The sequence below is a fragment of the Arachis hypogaea genome, chromosome 4 (assembly GCF_003086295.3).
Source record: "Arachis hypogaea cultivar Tifrunner chromosome 4, arahy.Tifrunner.gnm2.J5K5, whole genome shotgun sequence".
Lineage (NCBI taxonomy): Eukaryota > Viridiplantae > Streptophyta > Magnoliopsida > Fabales > Fabaceae > Arachis > Arachis hypogaea.
The window spans coordinates 8,052,088-8,077,493 of record NC_092039.1 but is presented as its reverse complement, the minus strand read 5'-3'; the positions used below and the strand labels follow the sequence as shown (position 1 = coordinate 8,077,493).

Here is a 25,406-nt window from a genome sequence, read left to right as displayed (position 1 = left end):
TTGTTACGTTATAGCCAGTAAAGAAGAAAGCACAACTTCATGGGAAGTTGCCAAAGGGCAGTCCGACGTCTCCTTAAGGTAAGGCAGTTCACTCGTAAGGCCCCAAGGTAGGCTCGATTCCGGTAGAGCCTGGAGCGACTTGAAGATGGGGCTCTGCCCCGGAAGAAGGACCCCCCTTTCCTTTGACCAACGGGTCCTCGAACCAACCTTCCCGTTTTCTTGCTCGTTAGCGCTTTAGTTTTCAATAAGTTTAGGCTTTACTAATAGAATAGAAAGGGCTTTTTTCGCTTGTTTAGTATTGCTTTGGCTTCGCCTTTCCCAGTGGTTTGAAGGTTCAAGTTGAGCAAGGATTATGTGAGAATATAGATTCGACAATTGAAACAAGGTTGAAAATAACTTCCTTTTTGGAGAAGAACCCGAAGTTCTTAGAAGACTCTCCTATTGAGAGAAAAAGAGCTCCCTAGAGGAGAAAATAACTTTTTTTTTATAAATGAATAAGAAAATAACTTTTTTTTATAAATGAATAAAGGTTAAATATTCAAATTTTATAAAATTATTTTTAGTTTAACTTTTTTTCCATATATAATGATTTTTGTTTTGTACATATATAGATTTTTTTCCTTTGGAATTTGGATTGCACTGAGAAAAACGGTGGAAGCAATCACTGGGCGGGACCCAACTCAACAACCCACGATGGGCTTGGGTATTTGTTAAGAACTATTCTATTGTTTTTTACAGAGATCATCAAGAACTACTTAAAAGCCTAAAAAATCAATAAACAAATATATTCCTCCTAAAGAAATAGTTTCCTTCTTAATAGATATGAACGAATTAAACAAATATTTTATCCCGTTTAGTTACTCTTTTTTTTTTTGGACTTGTTATCCCGTTTAGTTTGAAATTTATTATTTCTTCTTCGTGTGCCTTTAACTCGGTTCATGTATATATAAAAAAAAGGCTCAGTTTATAACCACGTAGATGTAGACCGAAAAAAAGCATGTAGCTGAATTCATAATTTTGGCTTAACTAAATAGTGAAGCCTGCAAGGCCAAAGAAATGGTAGAGCTTGTGGACGAGTTTGAATTTGAGACGTTTTGTATTAGGGCAAGTGGGCAACTGCTAATAACTCTGTCTCCTTTTACCAAAAAAAAAAAAAACCTCTATCTCCTCCTAGCTTTAGACAAAATCATAAAAAACGTACAGGAAAAAAAATCATAAAAGATAATTACTATAAATATTTGAGATTCATAATATAACATGGAACGATATATTATATACGCGATCTTTGTATACTTATTTTATATGTTTTACCTCTTATATTAAAAATTATAAATTGGGTAAAGTATATTTTTTATTCTTGAAGTTTGGCAAAAGTTTCAAAAATAACTCTAAGTTTTATTTTATTTTAATTTTGTCCCAAAAGTTTTTAATTTGCATCAAATATATCCTCGATGGCTAAATTTTTAAAAAATTTAAGACCAATATAACATTAATGTATGAAAATTATGCTTGATTTGTTTGTGTTGAGAGTTGGTCTTATGAAATTGTTGTTGAATTTGTCTTAAATTTTTTGAAAAATTAGCCGTTATGGATATATTTGATGCAAATCGAAAATTTTTAGAATAAAATTGAAACAAAATAAAACTTAGGAATATTTTTAAAATTTTTATCAAACTTCAACGACAAAAATGATATTTTACCTTTTTTATTATATTTTTTCTTTTCGAAGAGGATGAAGACCAAGAGATAACCTCTGTGTCTGTGGTGACTAGGCTTTTTATTTCACAACAATTGGGCTTGTGCCCAAAACGAAATCTCATGTATTTTGAGGCAATTGAAAAGATGAGACAATTTTGGGAGGAGAGATATGAACCCGCCGGAAACGACTGTGGAGGAGGCTAACCAGCTACAGAGGAGCAAGAAAAAGCTTCGAAATGACGGGGGCACTTATATCAGAGAGACTTCCAGAATTTCCAGAGAGGAGGATTGGATGTATGATAAGACCACTTTTGTGGGAGCCAAGGGAAGAAGGAGAACATATGCAGACCTGGTAATCCATGGTAGCACAGAGAACAATGAGGACTCTGAAGACTCAGATGAGGAAATGACCAACGAAGGGGAGTCTTCCGATGAAGATGAATCGGGGATGATGGAAGAAATGTTGGAGTGGAGCCAAGCACAGAGAAAAGCTTACAGGAAGGCATGAAAGGAGGAGAGAGCAACCCCTTCCATCATTGTGAACCGTTTACAGAATGGCATTTTCAACATCCAGGTAAATAAAGCTGAGAAGAAAAGACTAGAAAGATCGTGGAAACACACCTTTATTATCAAGCTGCTGGGAAGGAGTATTTCCTACGGGGTACTTAAGAGGAGGCTCGACACAATGTGGGCGAAATCTGGAGGGCTAGACTTGATTGATCTAGGAAACGATTTCTTTGTGGTCAGGCTATTCAATGAAGATGACTACTGGTATGTTCTAGAAGGAGGACCATGGATGCTGTTTGATCATTACCTTACTATCCGCCGATGGACGCCAGATTTTAATCCCTTCGGTGTGTCGATCAATAAGATAGTGGCATGGGTCCGTCTTCCTGACTTGCCCATTGAGTACTATGATAAGAGATTTCTGGGGACAGTTGGAGACCAGATAGGAAAAACCCTCAAGGTTGATATGAACACGGCCAATCAATCAAGAGGAAAATTCGCAAGACTGTGTGTGGAGATTGATCTGAACAAGCCTCTAGATGCCAAATATTTAGTGAATGGCCAGAACTACTTCATTGAATATGAGGGTTTACATATGGTTTGCTTCAATTGCGGTAAATTTGGGCATGTTAATAAAGGCTGTATGCAAGCGGGGCCAACGACTTCAGCCCAAACGGAGAAGGAAAATGCATAGGTAGGAGCTCAGGCGAGGCAGGAGGAATCAGGGAGGAAGGAGGTTGATAAGGGCAAAAAAGTCATTAATGAGAATCCTAATTTTGGTGCATGGATGATAGTACAAAAGCAAAAAAGGACAAGAAAATATGCTGCCAAGGAGAGTGGAGATAGTGGCCATAAGGATCGTGGGGAGAAGAATAATATGGAAAAGATGGCGAATACGACAAGATACGATGTTCTGGCACAAGGTACGGATTATGTGCAAGCCAAAGGTGACAATGAGAATGGTCTTCGTCAGCAAGTGTCCTCATGCAACGTGATCCCAAACGGTGCACCAAAGGAGTTTCTTAATGGGAGTCAAATGAGGAAAACTAAAGCGTCCACGACAGGCACAGTTGTAGAGCCAATCTCTTTGGCCCAAGGTAATCCAACCCAGACACCAAAGAGAAAAACGAGTAACCATCATGAGTGTAGCAACTTTGAGCCTATCTCAGTCTCTCGGGCCAATCAACCAAAAGAAACCTTGGCCCACCATTCAAACATGCCTTCCTCAAACATACCCAACCCTTTTCAAACCCAACTCACTCTCTCAAATGAAACAGTGATGAAGGAAACCCCTATGGACCCAATCCTTAACCCAAAACCGCCGGACCCAACTGTTCCATGCTTTTCTGGATCAGACTTAGATGAAGTCATGGCAGAAGGCACTTTGACTGTGATGGAATGGGGTAATAGAGATGCTGCACCCGTAGGGGAGGATATGAACTTGGCCTAAATGGGCCTATATGTTCTCAGAGTACATCTTTGAACACTGAAGCCTTAAGCTTCCTTCTTTTCTTGTTATAGTGATGATTATTTTCTCATGGAATGCTAGAGGGGCTGCTAGCCCAAATTTCACTAAAGTGTTGAAAGAGTATGTGTCTTAATACAAGCCGAATTTAGTTGCAATTCAGGAGACGAGGTGCAGTGGTACAGTTGCACAAAATGCTATTAAAAAAACAGGTTTTAACTTCAATTTGATGATTGATGCTCAGGGGTTTTCAGGAGGAATATGGCTCATGTGGAATAATCCCAGTCTTTATATTCAAGAGATAAGTAGAAATGAACAAGCTTTGCACGTCTTGGTTTCATACAATCTGAGCAAAAGGTTCCTTACTATCGTCTACGCTAATCCAAATGAAGAAAGGAAAAGGGAGTTGAGAAATTATATTGCTAATCTGGTCCCTACGATGAACTGTCCTTGGATGCTCTGCGGGGACTTCAACGATATCAGTGACATAAGCGAAAAGAAAGGAGGAGCTCCTCCCAACTTAGCTATGGATTTGGGTTTCCAAGGTACGCGCTTTACCTGGAGAGGTCCGATTTGGTAGGGCAGAGAAAGAGTCTTCAAGCGTTTGGATAGGGCCATATCCAATCCTGATTGGAGGATATATTTTCATGAGTCCTGTGTAGAGACTCTACCGCGGATAAAATCCGGTCACCATCCCATTTTGATTAAGTGTACAGGCAACAGTCATGTTCTGAAATACAAGCCATTTCGTTTCGAGTATATGTGGATGCAGCACAAAGAGTTTCAACCCTTTCTCAAGAATAACTGGAACAGAGATTTGGCCTTTGATCAATCTATAAAGGTGTTTGTGGAGAAAGTAAAGCAGTGGAACCTCAACACTTTTGGAAATATCTTCAATCAAAAGAGGATATTACTCAGCAGGCTAAAGGGGATTCAGAATTCTCCTAGATATGGGAGAAGCGAGTTCCTGGACAATTTGGAGGAAGATCTTCACAAAGAGCTAGAGGTGATCTTGGATAGAGAACAAATGTTCTGGTTACAAAAATCCAGAGAGACTTGGATGGTTGAAGGAGATCGTAATACAAGATATTATCACACCAAAGCCATTATTCGCCGAAGAAGAAACAAGATTTTCAAGCTAAGAGATTCTAGTGGTAGCTGGATAGATAACCTTGACAGTCTCAAAGTGCATGTCTGTTCCTATTTCAAGCATCTGTTCCAGGAAACCAATCCCAACAGAGATTGTAATCTTCACACGCAGACTATCTATCCGGAGATGGAACAAGGTCACTTGCTCAAGATGAAAAGAGTTGTAGAGGCGGATGAAATAGAACAAGCCATATTTGCCATGGGATCTCTCAAGGCCCCTGGTGAAGATGGATTACCAGCGGGATTCTATAAAGCTAATTGGGAACTGGTGGGTAGCAGTTTAAAGAGTTTCGTCATGAATTGTTGGTCCAACCCTAGTAATATTAAGGAGGTCAATAACACTTTCCTTGCTTTGATCCCCAAGAATGATCAACCAGAATTCGTTACTCAATTCAGGCCTATTTCCTTATGTAACGTTTCTTACAAAACGATTACAAAGGTAATTGCTAATAGGCTTAAATCTGTCCTTGATAAAAGAATTTCTCCCACTCAATCGAGCTTTATTCCAGGTAGAAGAATACAAGATAATATAGTGATTGCCCAAGAGATTATTCACAGTATGAGAAGATCCAATGCGAGAAAAGGGTCCATGGCTATAAAGATAGACCTAGAGAAGGCTTATGACCATCTTAATTGGAATTTTGTTGAAAAGTGCCTCATGGAATTCAGCCTGCCTCCAGAAATGATTCACATTATTATGCAATGTATTCGAACAACTAGTTTCCAGGTTTTATGGAATGGGGAGCCTTCAGAGAAGTTTGCACCGTCCTGTGGTATTAGGCAAGGGGACCCTTTGTCTCCCTATATTTTTGTTATTTGCATGGACAGATTAGCACATTTGATTGAGGATAAGGTTGTCGAGGGCGAATGGAGGCCTTTCAGAATTGGTAAGCATGGTCTGCCTATCTCACACTTGATGTTTGCAGATGATCTGATGCTCTTTGGAGAAGCTTCAAGCATCCAAATGGAAGTTATTAAATCCTGTCTGGATAAATTTTGTGAAGCATCGGGACAAATAGTGAATGGCCAAAATACACAAGTTTTCTTCTCCAAGAAGGTTAACCCGGCTAAGAGAAAGGAGATTGTTGATCTTGCAGGTTTCAAAGAGACAAGGGAAGTTGGTAGATATTTGGGGGCATACATCTTGGAAGGTAGAGGCACCAAACGAAGTTACAGTCATATTATTGACAAGGTGAAGGGTCGTTTGCAGGGATGGAAACGAGATAGCTTATCGATGGCAGGGAGAGTGGTTCTAGCTCAATTAGCCATCACACCTATAGCCTTTTTTTCGATGCAACACAGCAAGATCCCAAAGTCTATCTGCAATCAGGTGGAGAAAGAACAGCGACGCTTTATCTGGGGCGACGATCAAAATAGGAGAAAGGCACACCTCATAAATTGGAATACTTTGTGTTTTCCCAAGGAGGCTGGTGGGTTAGGCTTGAGGAAATTAGATGTTATGAATACGGCTTTCCTAGCAAAGTTGTCTTGGGGAATGATAACAGAGTCATCTTCATTGTGGACCAAAGTGTTATGGCATAAATACAATTCAGGAGATCAAACGCTCAATCCATATGCCAAAGCAAATTGTTCGAGACTATGGAAAGCTCTCCAACAGATTTGGCCCTTTATAGCCGAAAGTACCATTCACAGAGTTGGAGATGGCAAACACACCAGATTTTGGAAGGAGGACTGGCTTAACATGAATGGATGCCTGATTGAGCATGCAAATACAAATGGCCCCAATTTTGAAGAAGAGGCGTGGGTAGCAGATTTAGTTACTCAAGATGGCAAATGGAATATAGAGGAGCTCAGAAAGTACTTGCCCGAAGAATTCATCCTTTGAATCAACGTAATCCCTGCCCCAAAGGAAACTGACCCTCATGACAATATAGCATGGAGACATTCAGAGGATGGCAATTTTTCAATCAAGTCGGCTTATAAAGCTCTGGCCAATCTACCAACTTGTCAGAACGGTATGTGGAATCAGATTTGGCACTGGAAAGGACCTCAGAGGATAAAAAATTTTATGTGGTTAGCTGCTCATGGGAAACTGCCAACGAACTCAAGGAGGCAAAAGTGGCATGGAAATTCCCCCAATTTCCATAAATACAACAATCAGATCGAAGATACAATTCATGTTCTCAGAGACTGCATTGAAGCCAAGAAGGTGTGGAAGAGATTGGTCAAAACAGATGCCCTGCCTTTATTCTTCAACATCCAGGGGAAGGAATGGATTCAGCGGAGTTTAAACTTCGATTGGGGTAGCTCGATTCAAGTGGAGTGGGTTAACACTTTCATGGTGGCCTGTTTCAAACTCTGGAGTTGGAGGAACATGGAAATCTTCCAATACCCTTATAGAAGACCTCCAATGACACACTTGATTATTCAAGAAGATGCTTTGAAAATTCAGGAAATTTTTAGCCGAAATAGACCCAACCCTAAGCAATATTCTCTCATGAATATTAAGTGGGACAGACCCTCTGATGGTTGGGTAAAATTGAATACGGATGGAGCAGCAAAAAATAATCCAGGAAAGGCAGGTTGTGGTGGAGTAATTAGAAATAGTGATGGCCAATGGATAATAGGTTTTTCTAAAAATATTGGCTTCTACACAGCCTTCATAGCTGAGCTCTGGGGAGTGTGTATTGGTTTGGAGACAGCAAAGACGCTGGGTTTTTCAAAGGTGTGGGTGGAATGCGATTCAAAAGCGGTGGTGGAGAGCATATTGAGTCACAAGGAGAAGACGGGTTCGGATTCAGCGCTATATCATAGAATAAGAACCCTTATCAATGGAGATTGGGAAATTAAATTCACACATATCTATCGAGAAGCGAACAGATGTGCAGATTGGCTTGCCACCCATAGTCTTGAACAGAACCTGGAGATTAGATACTGGAACTCACCTCCACCCTTGCTTAATTCCATAGTTGTTGATGATGTTTTTGGGGCTCCTATGCCTCGTAATGTAACCCTTTAGTTTTCCTTTGTCTTGGGCCTTTGGCCCCTCAATCTACCAAAAAAAAAAAAAGATGAGACATGCCCTCAACGATGGAGTGGTGGCTAGAAGATGAAGAGTGAAATCAAACAGAAGAGGAGCTACCTGAGGGGGTGGACATGGAAGATCGGGACATGCAAGAAGCTGAAGGGGGAGCGCAGCATCGACCCATGGCATCGCATAGGCCAACTGAAGAGAGGAGCAATCCAATTGACGAAGCTTGGAGATTGGATCGAGGAGGGAGCGCCGAGGGGCCTAGTTCTATGCGGACTGCTTCGAGGCAGGCGATCACTGTGGCCGAGACAGACCGAATGGATGCTCCAAGGCGGACCCATCATCAGAGGCTTCATTACCGGGCTATCGAGGAAAACGGCGGTTGCGGGAGAACTCAGAAAGATACATTGCAGATTGGACCGGAGGACACCAAAAGGGAAGGATGCTTCAGGCGTCAAATCCATGCAACAAGTCGGTCTGGTAAGGGAGCTTCTGGCGACAACATAAAGCGCTAACAGAGAGCAATGCGAGGAATAGGGGTGCACAGACCCGGCCCGGTCCCGAACACTTTAGGAACTAATTTGGAGTGATTTCATCGGGTTTGGAGTCGGGTACGGGTCTCAAAAATAGACCCGGTCATTATTTCGGGTCGGGTCCGGGTCATAGCTCGGGTCACCCGAAGTCGGCCCGGTGGTCCGGTCATCATACACAATTAATATTTTGTGTTATTAGTGATGGATCATGACTATTCTTACGTGAAATTTAAGTATTGTAAACCTTAATATTTTGTGTTATTAGTCATTATAAGACTATAAGTTAATGTTTTATGTTTAGAATGCATAAGATTTTAGACTAATACATAAGATTGTGTTATTTGTATTGATTTAAATATTTGGTATTATTAGACAATATTAGTATTGATTGTAGTTATGCTTTAATTTTGAAGAATGATTGGTTCTTGTTATATTTTTCTAAGTAAATTTTACCATGTTAACTAATGGTTGGAGCCTTGGAAATTTGGATATTTTTACATGCTAGTTTACAAGAAGGTATCAACGTAATGTAATGTTAACGACCCGGTTTTCACCCGGTTTTTACCCGATATAATTGTGGCCCGAAAGTGTATTGGTTTCATCGGGTCTAGGGCCGGGTTCGGGTCTAATAAATAGACCTGGTGTATATTTCGGGTCGGGTCTGGGTCACATCAAACCCGGCTTCACCCGGCCCATGTGCACCCCTAGCGAGGAAGATGGCATTAGATTTAGGGTCGGCCACTAGCAGGATCGGGTTAGGGGCGAATCGGGTTCTGGTTGTGTGGCCGGGTCAGATCTCTGGCCCATGGCCCAGCTCCAAAAAAAAAAAGACCTCCTCCTGGTGCGTGGAGAGAAGCTTGAGTGAGATCCGGTTTATTGTCCGGGTAGGGCGGTTTCGGGTCTTTGGGCAGCCTAGCTGCCATTGGGCCACATCCAGAAAAAAAAAACACTGGCGTAGTCCCTCACTGGTCACAATCACAAGCATAGGTCGGTGACTGAACGAATGGGCAATGCTCCCAAAAAATGTGGAGAGGAAACTACAAGCGTAAGCAGCATGAAATTGAGAGGCCCATTTGAACAACATTCTACATTCATCATTTCATTCACCAACACCATTCGTATACAGACCGGATCAACCCGAATAATAAACCGGAGCATCCCACCATAATTTTTCTTCTTCCCCTTCAACTCCACACACACCAACACTCTCCCCACTCAAATCAATAGACCCAAAGATCAATCGGAGATTCAGATTCCTGCAACGATCCGACAGCACCCCTCAAATCCCACAGGAACGCCGTAACACAATCTCATAGATATATATATATATATATATATATATATATATATATATATATATATAGCGAGAGAGAGAGAGAGAGAGAGGAGGAAGAAGAAGAAGAAGAAGAAGAAGAAGGAATCGGACGAAAAATGGGGCTGGGCTTGTTAGCTTCAAAGGCCATGAGACCCACCTCAAGGCTACTCAATTCTCAAAACCCTAGGAACATCTTCATCCGCACCATTGTCTCCAAGCCCGAGCTCCAAAAGCCCGAGCTGCCCAGGCCCAGGCCCCTCCCCCGGATCTTCCGCCCCGGACCCCCGTTGCCGGCGCTAGGGTACACTTCCCTAACCCGGAGGACGCCATCGAGGTCTTCGTGGATGGGTACCCGGTGAAAATCCCCAAGGGCATGACTGTCCTTCAGGCCTGTGAGGTTGCCGGCGTCGACATTCCCCGCTTCTGTTACCACAGCCGCCTCTCCATTGCCGGTAACTGCCGCATGTGTCTTGTCGTGGTCGGGAAGTCTCCCAAGCCTGTTGCTTCTTGCGCCATGCCTGCTCTTCCTGGTCGGCTTCTTATTCTTCTTCTTTTTCTTTTTGAATGATTAGCTGTTGTAGTTCGTCCTTTTGTTGATTATATGCATAGGATTTCATTTTAGTGTCCCTCTTGTATCGTGATTGCCGGATACGGTTATGACATGTTGGAATTTGATCATGTTCATGATTAGAGGGATTCGGCACATTATGATGATTTCTTTTTTCTTTAATTGATTTCCACTGGCATGTACAAAACTTTGTTATTAACAGTTTATGTCCAAATTTGTGCTTCCTTGAACATATTATGAAGTTTGATCGGGTTACGTTGTTGCCTTGTTGACATGATGTAGTTTGTAGAGGATGGTAATGAAATATCATTTAGCTTTAATCCAGTTATCTTTGGTGCTTTTTTTATTTTATATTTTTTTTAAAAAGAACAAACTTTCAAACCGTTGTTTCTGTGTTTAGTAATTATCCGTGTCAATTGTTAATTTTGCAGATTTCTCACTAGTTCTCCCTTTCTCTCTTTGCACACTGATTTCCCTGTATTGTGTTTCTATAATAGAGAAATTATAAGTTATCATTCGCATTAAGCCGAACACACTAAATGAATACAATGCTTGGATTGTGTTTGGATGGGGTTTTTAACCTTTTATTGATCTGATTCTTGTTAAAGATTTATGCTAATGAGATATTGATCTGTAGGAATGAAAATTAAGACCGACACACCTGTTGCAAAGAAAGCTAGAGAAGGAGTGATGTAGTTTTTATTGATGAACCATCCACTAGATTGCCCAATTTGTGATCAAGGTGGGGAATGTGATCTTCAGGATCAGTCAATGGCTTTTGGTTCTGATCGTGGTCGGTTCACTGAAATGAAGAGATCTGTGGTAGATAAGAACCTTGGACCTTTGGTGAAGACTGTGATGACTCGTTGCATTCAATGTACAAGGTAAATATTTTGCAAATCTAATTGTGTGAATTTTGGATATAAAGGTGCTATTTCTTTTTGTATCAAAATAAATAAATAAAGGTTCTGTGTAGTGGAAGTCAGGAATGCATTATGTTATACAAGCTATGATTATATTGTTCTAGATAAGTAACTTCCACTTTAATGGTTTATATCATGTTTATTTGTGGAATAATCTTTAAAAGAATTAAGCATCCCCTTATTCTAAAATGAGTCAGTGGTCGATACCACATTATGGAAGATTTTGAAAAAGATTATGTATTAAACTAATTTACATGGAGTGAAAATTGCCTTCCTTGGAGATATGTTAATCTGATTTTCATTTTGTTCCTGTTTGGGCTGGCTTTGGCTTCTTTTAAGTTGTCTTAAACTAATTTACATGAAGTAAAAATTACCTTCCATTTTATGTTTTCACTTACTCACTTGAATGCTAAATGTTGTGTAAAGCAATGTTATGTGGTTTGCTAAAAGGCTCTTGTGAAATTCCTTCCCCCTCCAAAAAACAGGTGTGTTAGGTTTGCAACAGAGGTTGCTGGGGTTCAGGATCTTGGCATGTTAGGTCGTGGCAGTGGAGAGGAGCCTGGGACATATGTTGAGAAACTTATGACAAGTGAACTTTCTGGAAACGTGATAGATATCTGTCCTGTTGGAGCACTCACGTCGAAACCTTTTGCTTTTAAAGCCCGAAATTGGGAATTAAAGGGAACAGAAAGCATTGATGTTACTGATGCCGTTGGATCCAATATTCGAATTGACAGCAGAGGACCTGAAGTCATGCGTATTCTCCCTCGTCTAAATGAGGTTTGATCTGATGAAAATATTTTACTTAACTGTTTGTGGTTCTTTCTTGTCGTTGCTGTGGCTCCAATTATTTTTGTGGCACTTAAATTTATTTGTTTCTGTAAACAAAAATCATCACTCTGTTGATACATTAAGCTGTTGTTAGTCTGCAGATGTTTAAGGAGCACTTGATCCTCTTGTGGGTGAGATATTGGAGGGACAGTAAGGTTTTAACATGTTAATGTATTTTTGGTGGGGTTGCATTCCCTCATTAGTTTTTCACTCAACAGGATCCTGTGGGGTGGGGGGGAGGAAGGGGAGGGGATGGGAGATTAAGGTGCTTTACCTAGACTCCCTGCATGCCTTATATTGGACCCCACAAACTTTGGCCTGCAAAATTTTCGTTGTTCAACATATTTTTTCATAGTTCCATGCTTCTTTGTCATTGTTACTGTAGCACCTTTTTTCTTCTGTCTAGAAGGTTCATTTTTATATTTATAGTTTGCCGATATAGTTTATTCTGCATTCCCTTTGCAGGACATAAATGAAGAATGGATTTCAGACAAGACCCGCTTTTGTTATGATGGTTTGAAGAGGCAGAGGTTAAATGAACCTATGATTTCGTGGTCCTGATGGACGTTTTAAGTCTGTCAGCTGGCGCGATGCCCTCTCTGTGGTAGCTGAGGTTGCCCACAAAGTTGAACCAGAAGAAATTGTTGGAATAGCTGGCAAACTTTCCAATGCTGAGTCCATGATTGCACTAAAAGATTTTGTAAATAAGATGGGATCAAATAATGTGTGGTGTGAAGGCATTGGTGAAAATACTAGTGCAGATTTGAGATCGGGATATATTATGAATACTAGCATTGCTGGTCTTGAGAATGCAGATGTCTTTTTGTTGGTTGGTACCCAGGTATATCACTAGTCTCTGATTTTAGTGAGTCATTTCTAAATATTCCTTATGTACGTCTTTCTAACTATGCTGATGATCAAATGGTTCTTGTTTTATTCAAATTCCATTTCTTTTTAGTAGTTACCGTGTCCATGCACTTGATTCTATAACTGTTATTTTGGGGTTTATAGGCATGGGTAGGTTTAGAGAATACAAGACTATCAACAACAAAGAATTTTTGTGAAGCATTCTATATTTTTGCTGAGTTCATCTACTATTTACACATTGTGCTTTCTTGGGTGCATTATTTTTTTGTATTTGGTTATCTAATACTATCTTGTGTGTTTAATATCAAATTTCGCATTGATAATATTATTTTTTAGATAATTTTTTTTATTATATTTTATATAAATTTGTTAAAAAAAAAGTGTCGTCAAAATAAAAATATTATTATATCTTATAAATAAATTATTATTTTTTCCCTTCTCAAACCAAATTTCACTTAGAGTCCGTTTGTTTTTTTTTTTTTTAACAATCTGTATGTTTGGCACTATTTTAGAAAGAATTCCGTTAGGGACACAGTTGATATCCTACTAAATCGAATATCCCTAATAATATTTAACTGATAATATGCAGTTATTTATCTTTTTCTAAGACAAAATGCATAAATAAATAAAATAGAATTTAAATTACTCAATTACAACATTCAGATAATGATTATATTTTTTGAACTGATAAAGGAATAAAAGATAAACAAAAAGATAAAGATTCAAACGGAATAAAAAAAGATAAATTGAAATTGAAATAGAAACAAAAAGGATATATTGAAATTGAATACAAAGAGAATTATTCTACTCTCTACCCAATTTCTTGACGCAACAAGAAAGGGATTCTTCAGCCTAACTTGTCAACGCCTTAGTTTGGAAATTGAATTGAAGGACTTCTCAATCTTCTATCCAATTTTCTGATGCAACAATAGAGACTTCTCAACTTCAATTGTCCACACCATGGTTTCATTACGAAACCAAAAGAAAATTTTAAATTTCTAAATCATTCTATACTACGACTACCTTCGTTTATGAGATATTTATAACCTCTTATTAGGTTAAAATATAGAAAAGCTCTAAACTCACAAACATAAACCCCAATCTAATAATTAAATATACAAAATCAAAATACATCAAATTAAATTAAAACATTCTAAAAGTATAAACTAATATCTTTTAAATAACACTTGAACTCTTCATATTACGAACATTTAAAACATGTATCGAAACTTGTTTTAATTATATAAATTATTATAGAGTATAGAAATTTTAAAATTTATACATAAACTATTACAAATTATCGTAATTTATACTTATATTAAATTGTAAATAGACCGCTAGAGACTAAATGAGTTTTTACATAAAATAAATAGCAAAATAAAAAACTACGTGGAAGGGAATCGCAGATTCACATCCTTTAAGTTAAATCATATCCTGACCCAAATCATAAACCAGGCCCAAATTAAGTTAAAAGGCTCAATCCAGCAGATTGGCCTTCACCACTTATCCGACCTTCTTCAAGAGGTTGGGTTCGACGTAAGCAGGGACTTAACACTTATCTAAGTGAATAACTGCCTCCGTAAATTTCTCTCCCACTTCTAGAAGGGAGATCCCAACAATCCTAAGATAAAGAGACGGTTATCCACCATCAGAAGTGGAACTACTTCAACGTGGTTATTGGCTCGTCTCCTATAAATACCCTGACACACTCTGGTACATCTAGGTTCCAATACACTTAAACCTGCTTAACCCTTTGCTGATTTAGGCATTGGAGTGTCTTGTAGGTACCACCTCCCACCTTTCCAAACACACAACTCGAACGGCGGCTCGCTGACATAGGATAACTCAGAGGCCACCTTCCTTCAACGTTTGGGCCTTCCATTCGAGCCTAATCATTTGGTTTTAGGTAAGTCCCGAAACATTGGCGCCATTGCCGGGAACCTAGAGCTCAACCCTTGATAATGGTGGATGATCAACATCTAGAAGGATAAATTGCGTCCAACTTCAGAAAAAAATGGAGGCCTCTTGGAAAACAAGTTACAACGACGAAGAGAATCGGAGAGCCAACTCCAAAAAGAGCTTCACAATAGAAGAGAGATTGAAGATAAATCAAGAAAACTGGAATCCGAGACAAGGGAAAAAGAAAGTCAGGATGACAAAGGCTTAGTCTTCATTGGAGGGGACGATCTTTTCTTTAAAGAGGTCATACGCGCAAAGGTCCCAAGAAATTTCCAACATCCCAACGTAGATTCCTGTGATAGATCTACTGATCAACATAACCATATGAGCAATTGCAAAGAAGTCTCCAGATCAAAAAATACTGTACAAAATCCGACCTCTTTTCGAGCTCAGAGAGAAAAGGCCGACCTCTTTCAAAGGTTGAACTCTACAATGAGGTCAAAAATCTCCAAGCTTACAAAGGAAATTCTAACCTCTTTTAGAGCTCATACAGAAAAGTCCGACCACTTTTAAAGGTGAAACTCTACACTGAGATAAAAAAACCTCCAGGCTGATAAAGAAAAATCCGACCTCTTTTTGGAGTTTATGAAAAAAAATCCGACCTCTTTCATGATCAACTCTACAAAGAGGTCGAAAACCTCGAAGCTTACCTGAAAGAAAAATCCGACCTTTTCTAGGGATCGAAGCTTATGAAGAAAATCTGACCTCTTCTGAGGATTCAAGTCTACAAATAAAAATCCAATCTCTTTAAAAGCTCACAATGAAAAATCCGACCTCTTTTAAAGGTCAGACTTTACAACAAGGTCGGATAAGCTTAGAGCTTACAAAGAAATTCCGACCGCTTTCTCGAGGTATGACTTCAAGAGCCAGATCCTAAGCATAAATGGCCATAAGGAGGTCATACGAAGAATTTTTCAACTGGCGACCTTGTCCTGATCCAAAATGACATCGAGCCAAAATCGGACGAAGAAAAGCCAACACCAAAATGAAGAGATCCCAACAAAGTCACTTAAGACTTGGAAAAGAACTACTACAACATATCCAACTTACTCGAAAACGATCTACCTAGATTGTACCATGTCTACAACAAAAGGGATACTACAGCTAGAAAGCGCACCTTACTCCCTAATGCACACTTTTTCTGACTTTAAGTGACGAAATCCAAAGTGGTGTAAGAAGTTATAAATGCAAATCGTGGTCCGACCTCATTAAGCCACTTGTACTAAAACAAGCTGGCAAGGGGCAAACCTAAAATGAATCGCAAAAATAACTTGATGACAGCGTGATCATAATCAAATATCAACACGAAGAGAATGTAACCCGACCTCACAACAATTTGTTTAAAACAAATTGAAAAAGGATGGTGGTTTGTAAGAATGCCTCCTCAAGCCAAGAGATAAGTATCCGACCTTACTAGATCGACACAACAAGTATAAAACAAGTTACCTGACCTCCCAGAAAGAGAGTCCAAAATAACTTGTAAAAATCACATAGCAACAAATAGTAAGATTCAAGAATGCCATGACTAATTGCCTGAGTTTGACTTCATAAAGTTCGACCTCGAGCAGGGGCACCATTCATGCACTGGCTTATTATGAGAGCCAAGTCCAAAATTATTAAAAATCCGATCAACAATCTACAAAGATTAAGAGACTAGATCTACGTTGGCAGTTATGCCCGACTTAATATACCTGTTTCGAGGGTTACCTGAAACTGTAGGTCGATCTCGGACGAGATCTTCTATACTGGTCGGAGCTGTTGTGTCCAACTTATTGGACTTGGTGGTGGTGCTGATCCTTCGTCACCGGAGGGTGGGGGTACCTGCAAGGGACTCCGATGCTTAAGTTAGCAAGGGTATTAAGCAGGTTTTCAGTAGAATCAGAGTATGAGTTATACCTGGGTACTCCAGTGTATTTATAATGGCATTGAGTGACCTTCTTAGATAAGATAAGTTAGTTATCTTATCTTATCTTTAAGTGAGGTCATCTTATCTTCCAAGGAACCACCCTTCTCTCTGTAGGCTTGGACTGCCTTAGGATTTGGGGCGTGGTTCTCGATTTGGGCCCTTCTTGGGCTTTCCTGTGACTTGGCCGAGCTCTTTGAGAAGAGGTCGGGTCGTCCTGACCTGAAGAAGTTGGTCGCTTTGTTTGTAGAACATCCCGGGTCGGACAGCTCGACCCAGCGTATGAACAATACCCGACTTGTATCCAGAGTTCAAAACTTACTCTCGACCTTATCCGTCTGATTTGGTGTGTAGAATCTTAACTACACCTACAAATATTCCAAACAAAGTGCACCTTCGTCGTAGAAGCAAGGAAATTTTTGGGGTTCATGCTCACCAAAAGGGGGCATTGAAGTTAACTCGACCTGCTTAAAAGGAAGCTCGACTTCACATGGACTGAGGAATTTGAACAAGTCTTTCAAGAATTCATACAATTCTTGTCTCACCCTTCAATTCTTACCCAACCTGATATGGGAGAATAACTCGTTCTATATTTAGTTATGGCTGACAAAGCAGTAGCCTCTGCTTTATTCAGAGAAGATGATGATGGGGAAAAGCTTGCCTACTTCACCAATAAGGTACTACAAAGAGCTTAGCTCATCTATTAGAAATTGAGAAAGTTGCATATGCTTTGGTCCTGGTATCCTAGAGATTGTGGTCCCACTTTCAAGCTCAAACCATCAAAGCCCGAACCAATCAGTCCATGAAGCATATCCTTCAAAAAAATGGATAGTGCACGTCAGATGCTACAGTGAGATAGGAGCTATTCGAGTTCAATTTGAAGCACGAAGCTCGCGGTGATCAAGTCACATTACTTGGCCGACTTCCTTGCGGAAAGAACAAAAAGAGAGCTCCATGACTAAGGGATAAATCATCAAACAAAGCTGATAGTAGGACAGGGATCATCCTAAAAAATGAAGAAGGAAAGATCAGGCATATAAGCCAAGAGCATAATGGTCAAGTTGATATCTTCTCCAAGCTAGCCAGTACAAAACTTGGGATAATAATAAAATCCCGATTCAAGAAACACTAAAGTTACCTTCAGTATCAAAAGAAGTCAACAAGATGAACATCCTCACAATTTAGGGATAGATGACTCCAAGCATTGAATATATCAAATTCAAAATCCTTCCTTAAGAGTAAAGGAAGGTAAGAAAATTAATGAAAGAAGCTCAGCATTACATCCTAGTCTGTAATATTTTCTATAAAAGAGGGATCTCAACACCTCTATCAAAGTGCGTCCTGACTTCGAATACAAGAGGTTCTAGATGAAACCCAAAGTGAAATCTATGGAATTCATCTGGGGGCAGGTCACTAGCAAAAAGGTGTTATGAGCTGGCTTTTACTAACTGACTTTTCAGAACTCACACAAATGTTATAAGCATATGAAAACGACTCAAACTACTATTGAAGAATCTCCTTTTGACATGCATATGGCACAAAAGTCATGATTCCCATTGACATAAATAAAGAAAAACAAAGGGCAACATTCTACAATGAGGTTGGTAACATTCAAGCTCAAAAAGAAGAGCTCGACCTTCTTTCAAAAACTTGAGAGCAAACTCGGATAAGAAAAGAGATTTTGAGACAAAGAATGACTACGAGATTCGCCACAAATGACCTTATCCTGATAAGAAATAATATCGGGTTATAAAGGTTGGGCGAAGGAAAGCTGACAAGAAACTGGATATGACCCTACAAGATTACTGAGATCTTAGAAAATGGTTACCACAAAGTGTCTGACTTCAAAGGTGACGAACTACCCAGGTTGCGACACACCTCCAACACAAGGAGATAATAAAATTCCTTATGGGAATTAATTTTCTACAATTAAAACACACCAATTGAAGCTCGATAAACTACAAAAATCACGGGTCGAGGAACCGATCAAGGCCCAGATCAAGCTGCTTTCTCCCGATTTTGACACTTCTGCAATTGGAGCTTTCAAAACTATTCGGGATGGTCAGATTGTTGACATCCCAAATAAGTGATGTATATAGACTTTGTAATATCTTGTTTGAACTCTTTAGTAGTTTGTGTAAACTTGTTTGCCGTTTTGTTTAACATTGGTAATCGACGAGCTTGTGTACCATTTTGTTTTGACATTGGTAATAGCAAATTGTTTACCGTTTTATTTTGACATTAGTAATTAGCAAAGCCGGTTCGTGGCTTTCAAAAGTTCAAATTCTGGCTTACTTTTCTAGCCGCTTAATGTATTGTTCACGATGTCGTTAGCTCCTGGGGTGATCAGTCCCGTGAAGCCGTAATCGCGCTAAACTGGTTAGTTGACAAGCCATATAAAGGTAAAAATAAAGAAAAAATAGAATAAAATGAAAGAGAATCATGTTAGGCAATGACAAAAATAAAAAATTAACAAAAATAAAAAATTAACAATAGTTCAACACAAAGTAAAACGGGTGTTACTAAGTCGGTGAAACGGGTGGTCGTTCTGGATGCTAAGGGTAGAACCTTGTCAAATTTGCCACGTTCCAAGTTTGGGGTACCACTTTTCTGTTTAAACGTTCCAGTTTTTAAGCCCCGTTGCCGACCACTTCCGTCACTCTATATGGTCCTTCCAATTAGTCGCCAGCTTCCCTTCCCCGAGGGTTGGGAGGCCTACGTTGTTGCGTCGTAGGACCAGGTCATTTAGCTCGAAACTCCTCCTTAGCACTCTAGCATTGTAACGAAGTGCTATTCTTTGCTTCAGCGCCGTCTCCGACAAGTGCGCATTTCCATTGATTCGTCGACCAGATCCTTTTCTATAGCCTCCTCAATTCCACCCAGGAATAGTCGTGGACTTAGCTCCCCGACCTCTACAGGAATTACTGCATCAATCCCGTAGGTAAGTCAGAAAGGAGTTTCCCCGGTGGAGGATTGAGGTGTTGTTCTATACGACCATAGGACTGACGCGAGTTCGTCTGCCCACGCTCCCTTCTTCTGGTCGAGTTGCTTCTTGAGACCTTGGAGGATGACTTTGTTTGCAGCTTTAACTTGGTCGTTGGTCTGTGGGTGCTCCACTGATGAGAACCTTTGTTTTATCCCCATGCCCGTGAGGAACTCCCTAAATTTCTTGTCCATGAACTGCGTCCCATTGTCTGATATCACGAACTCTAGGATTCCGAATCTGGAAATTACCTGTCTCCACATGAACTTATGGCAGTTTGCTGATGAAATGCTGGTCAGTGGCTCTGCTTCAACCCACTTTGTGTAGTAATCAATGGCCACAATCAGGTATTTAACCTATCCACGGCCTACCAGGAAGGGTCCCAAAAGGTCGACCCCCACTGGCTGAAAGGTCGAGAAGCCATTAGCAAGCTTAGCTCGGCTGCCGGGGTCTTATGAAAGTTAGCATTTTCATGGCTTTTCTTGCATCTCTTGACAAATTCTTGGGAATCCATCATCATCGAGGGATAAAAGTAGTCGGCCCTCACGAGTTTCCAGGCCAAAGCCTTCCCCCGATATGGTGGCTGCAACATCCCTTATGGACTTCCCTTAGCACGTAGTCCGTCTGGTTGGGTCGTAGGCATTTCAACATGGGTTGGTTTAGTCCTCTCTTAAATAGTTGGCCTTGTACTATTACGTACTTGGCCGCCTCCCTTCTTAACGCCTTCGTCGCCTTGTGGTCGTCAGGAAGCTTGCCGTTTTCCAGAAAGTCAGTAATTGGGTCGATCCATGAAGGAGCGACATTTGCTCGGGTCATGCACAGGGCGACTGCTGCCTCTTTTACCAATCCTTTGATCAAGGAATGATTTTTCGTTCCTGGCTTTGTGCTGGCCAGTTTGGATAAGAGGTCAGTTCGTGTGTTTCTTTCCCATGGGACATGCTGCACCACGACCTCCTCAAAATCCTTACTTAGACCCCTAAGCTTTTCCAGGTATTTTTGTAGTAGAGGGTCTTTGGCTTGATAAGTTTCATTGATTTGGGAGGTGACGACTTGAGAATCGCTGTTCACCTCCACTCTTGTCACCCCGAATACTTTTGACAACAGCAGGCCGCCTGATGAGCGGATAATTTATACGCTTTTTGGCATTGTTTTTAGTATATTTTAGTTAGTTTTTATTATATTTTTGTTAGTTTTTAATTAAAAATCACATTTCTGGACTTTACTATGAGTTTGTGTATTTTTCTGTGATTTCAGGTAATTTCTGGCTGAAATTGAGGGACCTGAGCAAAAATCTGATTCAGAGGCTGACAAAGGACTGCTGATGCTGTTGGATTCTAACCTCCCTGCACTCGAAATGGATTTTCTGGAGCTACAAAACTCCAAATGGCGCGCTCTCAATTGCGTTGGAAAGTAGACATCTAGGACTTTCCAGCAATATATAATAGTCTATACTTTGTCCGAGTTTAGACGACGCAAACTGGCATTCAACGCCAGCTCTCTGCCCAATTCTGGAGTCAAACACCAGAAACACGTTGCAAAGCAGAGTTAAACGCCCAACTGGCACCAAAACTGGCGTTTAACTCCAAAAAAGGTCTCTACACGTTTAAAGCTCAATGCTCAGCCCAAGCACACACCAAGTGGGCTCCGGAAGTGGATTTCTACATCATTTACTTATTTCTGTAAACCCTAGTAACTAGTTTAGTATAAATAGAACTTTTTATTATTGTATTTATATCTTCAGATCATCTTTGATTAGTTTTATGCTATCTTAGACCTCCATGGGAGGCTGGCCACTCAGCCATGTCTACTCTATTATCACTTATGTATTTTCAACGGTAGAGTTTCTACACACCATAGATTAAGGTGTGGAGCTCTGCTGTTCCTCGAATATTAATGCAAAGTACTACTATTTTCTATTCAATTCAGCTTATTCCTATTCTACGATATTCATTCGCACCCAAGAACATGATGAATGTGATGATTATATGACGCTCATCACCATTCTCACCTATGAACGCGTGCCTGACAACCACTTCCGTTCTACATGCAAATAAGGCTTGAATGTGTATCTCTTAGCCTCCTGATCGTGAGATCAGAGTCTTCCTAGTATAAGTTAAAACCCATGGACGGCCATTCCCGAGATCCGGAAAGTCTAAACCTTGTCTGTGGTATTCCGAGTAGGATCTGGGAAGGGATGGCTGTGACGAGCTTCAAACTCGCGAGTGCTGGGCGTAGTGACAGACGCAAAAGGATAGTAAATCCTATTCCAGTATGATCGAGAACCAACAGATGATTAGCCGTGCTGTGACAGAGCATTTGGACCATTTTCACTGAGAGGACGGGAAGTAGCCATTGACAACGGTGATGCCCAACATACAACTTGCCATGGAAAGAATTAAGAAGGATTGGATGAAAGCAGTAGGAAAGCAGAGAGACAGAAGGGACAAAGCATCTCCATACGCTTATCTGAAATTCTCACCAATGAATTACATAAGTATCTCTATCTTTATTTTACGTTTTATTTATATTTTAATTATTAATTCACCATAAACATTTGAATCCGCCTGACTGCGATTTACAAGATGACCATAACTTGCTTCATACCGACAATCTCCATGGGATCGACCCTTACTCACGTAAGGTTTATTACTTGGACGACCCAGTACACTTGCTGGTTAGTTGTGCGAAGTTGTGACAAAGAATTAAAGATCATAAGCGCGCATATTGAGTTTTCAGCGCCGTTACCAAAGAAGATGGACCGTCACGAATTTTGCGCACCAATATTTTGGCGCCGTTGCCAGGGATTGTTTGAGTTTGGACAACTGACGGTTCATCTTGTTGCTCAGATTAGGTAATTTTATTTTAATTTTAAGCTTTTTGTTTTTATTATCTCTATTTTCGAAAATTACTCAAAAAAAATTTCAAAAAAAATTTATATTTTTCTTCAGAATTTTTAAGAATGAATTCTAGTGTTTCATGATGATTTGTTGAATCCTGGCTGGCTGTAAGCCATGTCTAATCTTTTGGACCGGGGTTTCAACTCATCATCACAAGAGCTTGTTGATCTTCACCCATTTGGCAGTTACACACATAGTTGTTGTATACAAGGGAGGTATCAATATCTGCTGAAGCTTGGCTGGCCATTGGCCATGTCTAGTGTTTTGGACCGGAGCTTTCACAAAAGCTTGGCTGGCTAGTGAGCTATGTCTAATTCCTGGACTGGAGCTTTAGACTAACATTGCTTGATTCCTGGAATTCACATTAAAAATTTTGAAATCCTTATTTCTCTTCTTCCAAATAATTTTCGAAAAATATCAAAAGAAAAAAAACCAAAAATTTTATGTTTCTTGTTTGAGTCTAGTGTCAATTTTTAAGTTTGGTGTCAATTGCATTTTTCTATGTTTCTTGCATTTTTCGAAAATACATGCATGGTGTTCTTCATGATCTTCAAGTTGTTCTTGACAAGTCTTCTTGTTTGATCTTCATATTTTCTTGTTTTGTGTCTTTTGTTGTTTTTCCTATGTATTTTCAATTTGTTAGTGTCTAAAGTGTGAAAATTTCTAAGTTTGGTGTCTTGCATGTTTTTCTTTTCTTAAAAATTTTCAAAAATAAGTTCTTGATGTTCATCATGACATTCAAAGTGTTCTTGGTGTTCATCTTGACTTTCATAGTGTTCTTGCATGCATTGTGTGTTTTGATTCAAAATTTTTATGTCATGTGTCATTTTTGATGTTTTTCTCTCATCATTAAAAATTTAAAAATCAAAAAATATCTTTCCATTTTTTTTATCTCATAATTTTCGAAAATTTGAGTTGACTTTTTCAAAAAATTTTAAAATCTAGTTGTTTCTTATGAGTCAAATCAAATTTTCAATTTAAAATTTATATCTTTTTCAAATCTTTTTCAAAAATCAAATCTTTTTCAATTTTTATCTTAATATTTTCAAAAACTTTTTAAAATTCATTTTCAAAAATCTTTTTCTTATCTTTCTTTCATATTTTTTAATTTAATGCTAACAATTAATGTGATTGATTCAAAAATATTAAGTTGTTACTTGCAAAGGTTCAATCTTTAAATTTTAAAATCATATCCTTTTATTTCTTGTTAGTCAAGTAATCAACTTTAGTTTTCAAAATCAAATCTTTTTAAATTTCTTTTTCAAATCTTTTTCAAAATAAATTTCAATCACATCTTTTTTTCAAAAATCAATTTCAAATCTTTTCTAACTTCTTATCTTTTCAAAATTTGATTTTCAAATCTTTTTCAATTAATCTTATCTTTTTGTTTAATTCTTATCTTTTTCAAAACTATATAACTAATTTTCTCTTTCTAATTTTTGAAAATCACCCTCTTCTTTTTCAAAATTCAATTTTAATTAACTAATTGTTTTAAATTTTAATTTAATTTAATTTCAATTTTAATTTTCGAATTTTAACTTTAAATTTTATTTTTATTTTATTTAATTTTCGAATTCTTCTCTTCTTCATCTCCTTCTATTTATTTATTCATCTACTAACACTTCTCTTCCACCCAAAATTCGAACCCCATCTTCCTCTCCGTGTTCGAGTTTTTCCTCTTCTCCTTTTTATATTCTTCTCTTCTTATACTTGCATAAGGAATCTCTATACTGTGACATAGAGGATTCCATATTTTCTTTTGTGTTCTCTTCTTTTTCATATGAGCAGGAACAAGGATAAAGACATTCTTGTTGAAGCCGATCCTGAACCTGAAAGGACTCTGAAGAGGAAGCTAAGGGAAGCTAAAGCACAACTCTCTGGAGAAAATCTGACAGAAAATTTCGAAAAAGAAGGAGACGTGACTGAAAATAATAATAATGCAAGGAAGATGCTTGGTGACTTTACTGCACCAAAATCCAATTTACATGGAAAAAGCATCTCAATCCCTACCATTGAAGCAAACAATTTTGAGCTTAAACCTCAATTAGTTTCTCTGATGCAACAAAACTGCAAGTTTCATGGACTTCCATCATAAGATCCTTTTCAGTTCCTAACTGAATTCTTGCAGATCTGTGATACTGTTAAGACCAATGGGCTTGATCCCGAGGTTTACAGGCTTATGCTTTTCCCGTTTGCTGTAAGAGACAAAGCTAGAATATGGTTGGACTCTCAACCTAAAGATAGCTTGAACTCTTGGGATAAGCTGGTCACGGCTTTCTTAGCCAAGTTCTTTCCTCCTCAAAAGCTTAGTAAGCTTAGAGTGGATGTTCAAACCTTCAGACAAAAAGAAGGTGAATCCCTCTATGAAGCTTGGGAGAGATATAAGGAACTGACTAAAAAGTGTCCTTCTGACATGCTTTCAGAATAGACCATCCTGGATATATTCTATGATGGTCTGTCTGAGTTAGCTAAGATGTCATTGGACACTTCTTCAGGTGGATCCATTCACCTAAAGAAAATGCCTGCAGAAGCTCAAGAACTCATAGACATGGTTGCAAATAACCAGTTTATGTACACTTCTGAAAGGAATCCTGTGAATAATGGGACGCCTCAGAGGAAGGGAGTTTTTGAAATTGATGCTCTGAATGCCATATTGGCTCAGAACAAACTATTAACTCAGCAAGTCAATATGATTTCTCAGAGTCTGAATGGATTACAAGCTGCAACCAACAGTACTAAAGAGGCATCTTCTGAAGAAGAAGCTTATGATTCTGAGAACCCTGCAATAGCAAAGGTGAATTATATAGGGGAATTCT

The 25,406-nt window shown here is 39.1% G+C and overlaps 1 protein-coding gene, 1 non-coding gene and 1 pseudogene across 2 annotated transcripts; 2 read left to right on the top strand and 1 right to left on the bottom strand.

The window, feature by feature from the left end:
- Positions 1-2,383: 2,383 nt before the first annotated feature.
- On the top strand, positions 2,384-2,899 carry LOC114927543 (uncharacterized). Its single transcript, XM_029297555.1, has one exon. It carries the CDS (start codon positions 2,384-2,386, stop codon positions 2,897-2,899), a length of 516 nt encoding a protein of 171 aa, XP_029153388.1.
- Positions 2,900-9,688: 6,789 nt separating this feature from the next.
- On the top strand, positions 9,689-21,614 carry LOC112796130 (NADH dehydrogenase [ubiquinone] iron-sulfur protein 1, mitochondrial-like; annotated as a pseudogene).
- A 3,287-nt stretch (positions 21,615-24,901) lies between these two features.
- On the bottom strand, positions 24,902-25,009 carry LOC112798863 (small nucleolar RNA R71). Its single transcript, XR_003200460.1, has one exon. It is a non-coding gene; the product is annotated as a small nucleolar RNA R71 (small nucleolar RNA).
- Between the last annotated feature and the right edge of the window lie 397 nt (positions 25,010-25,406).

Coding starts and splice junctions, on each gene's coding strand:
- LOC114927543 (XM_029297555.1), top strand. CDS start 2,384: ATGTGGGCGAAATCTGGAGGGCTAGACTTGATTGATCTAGGAAACGAT.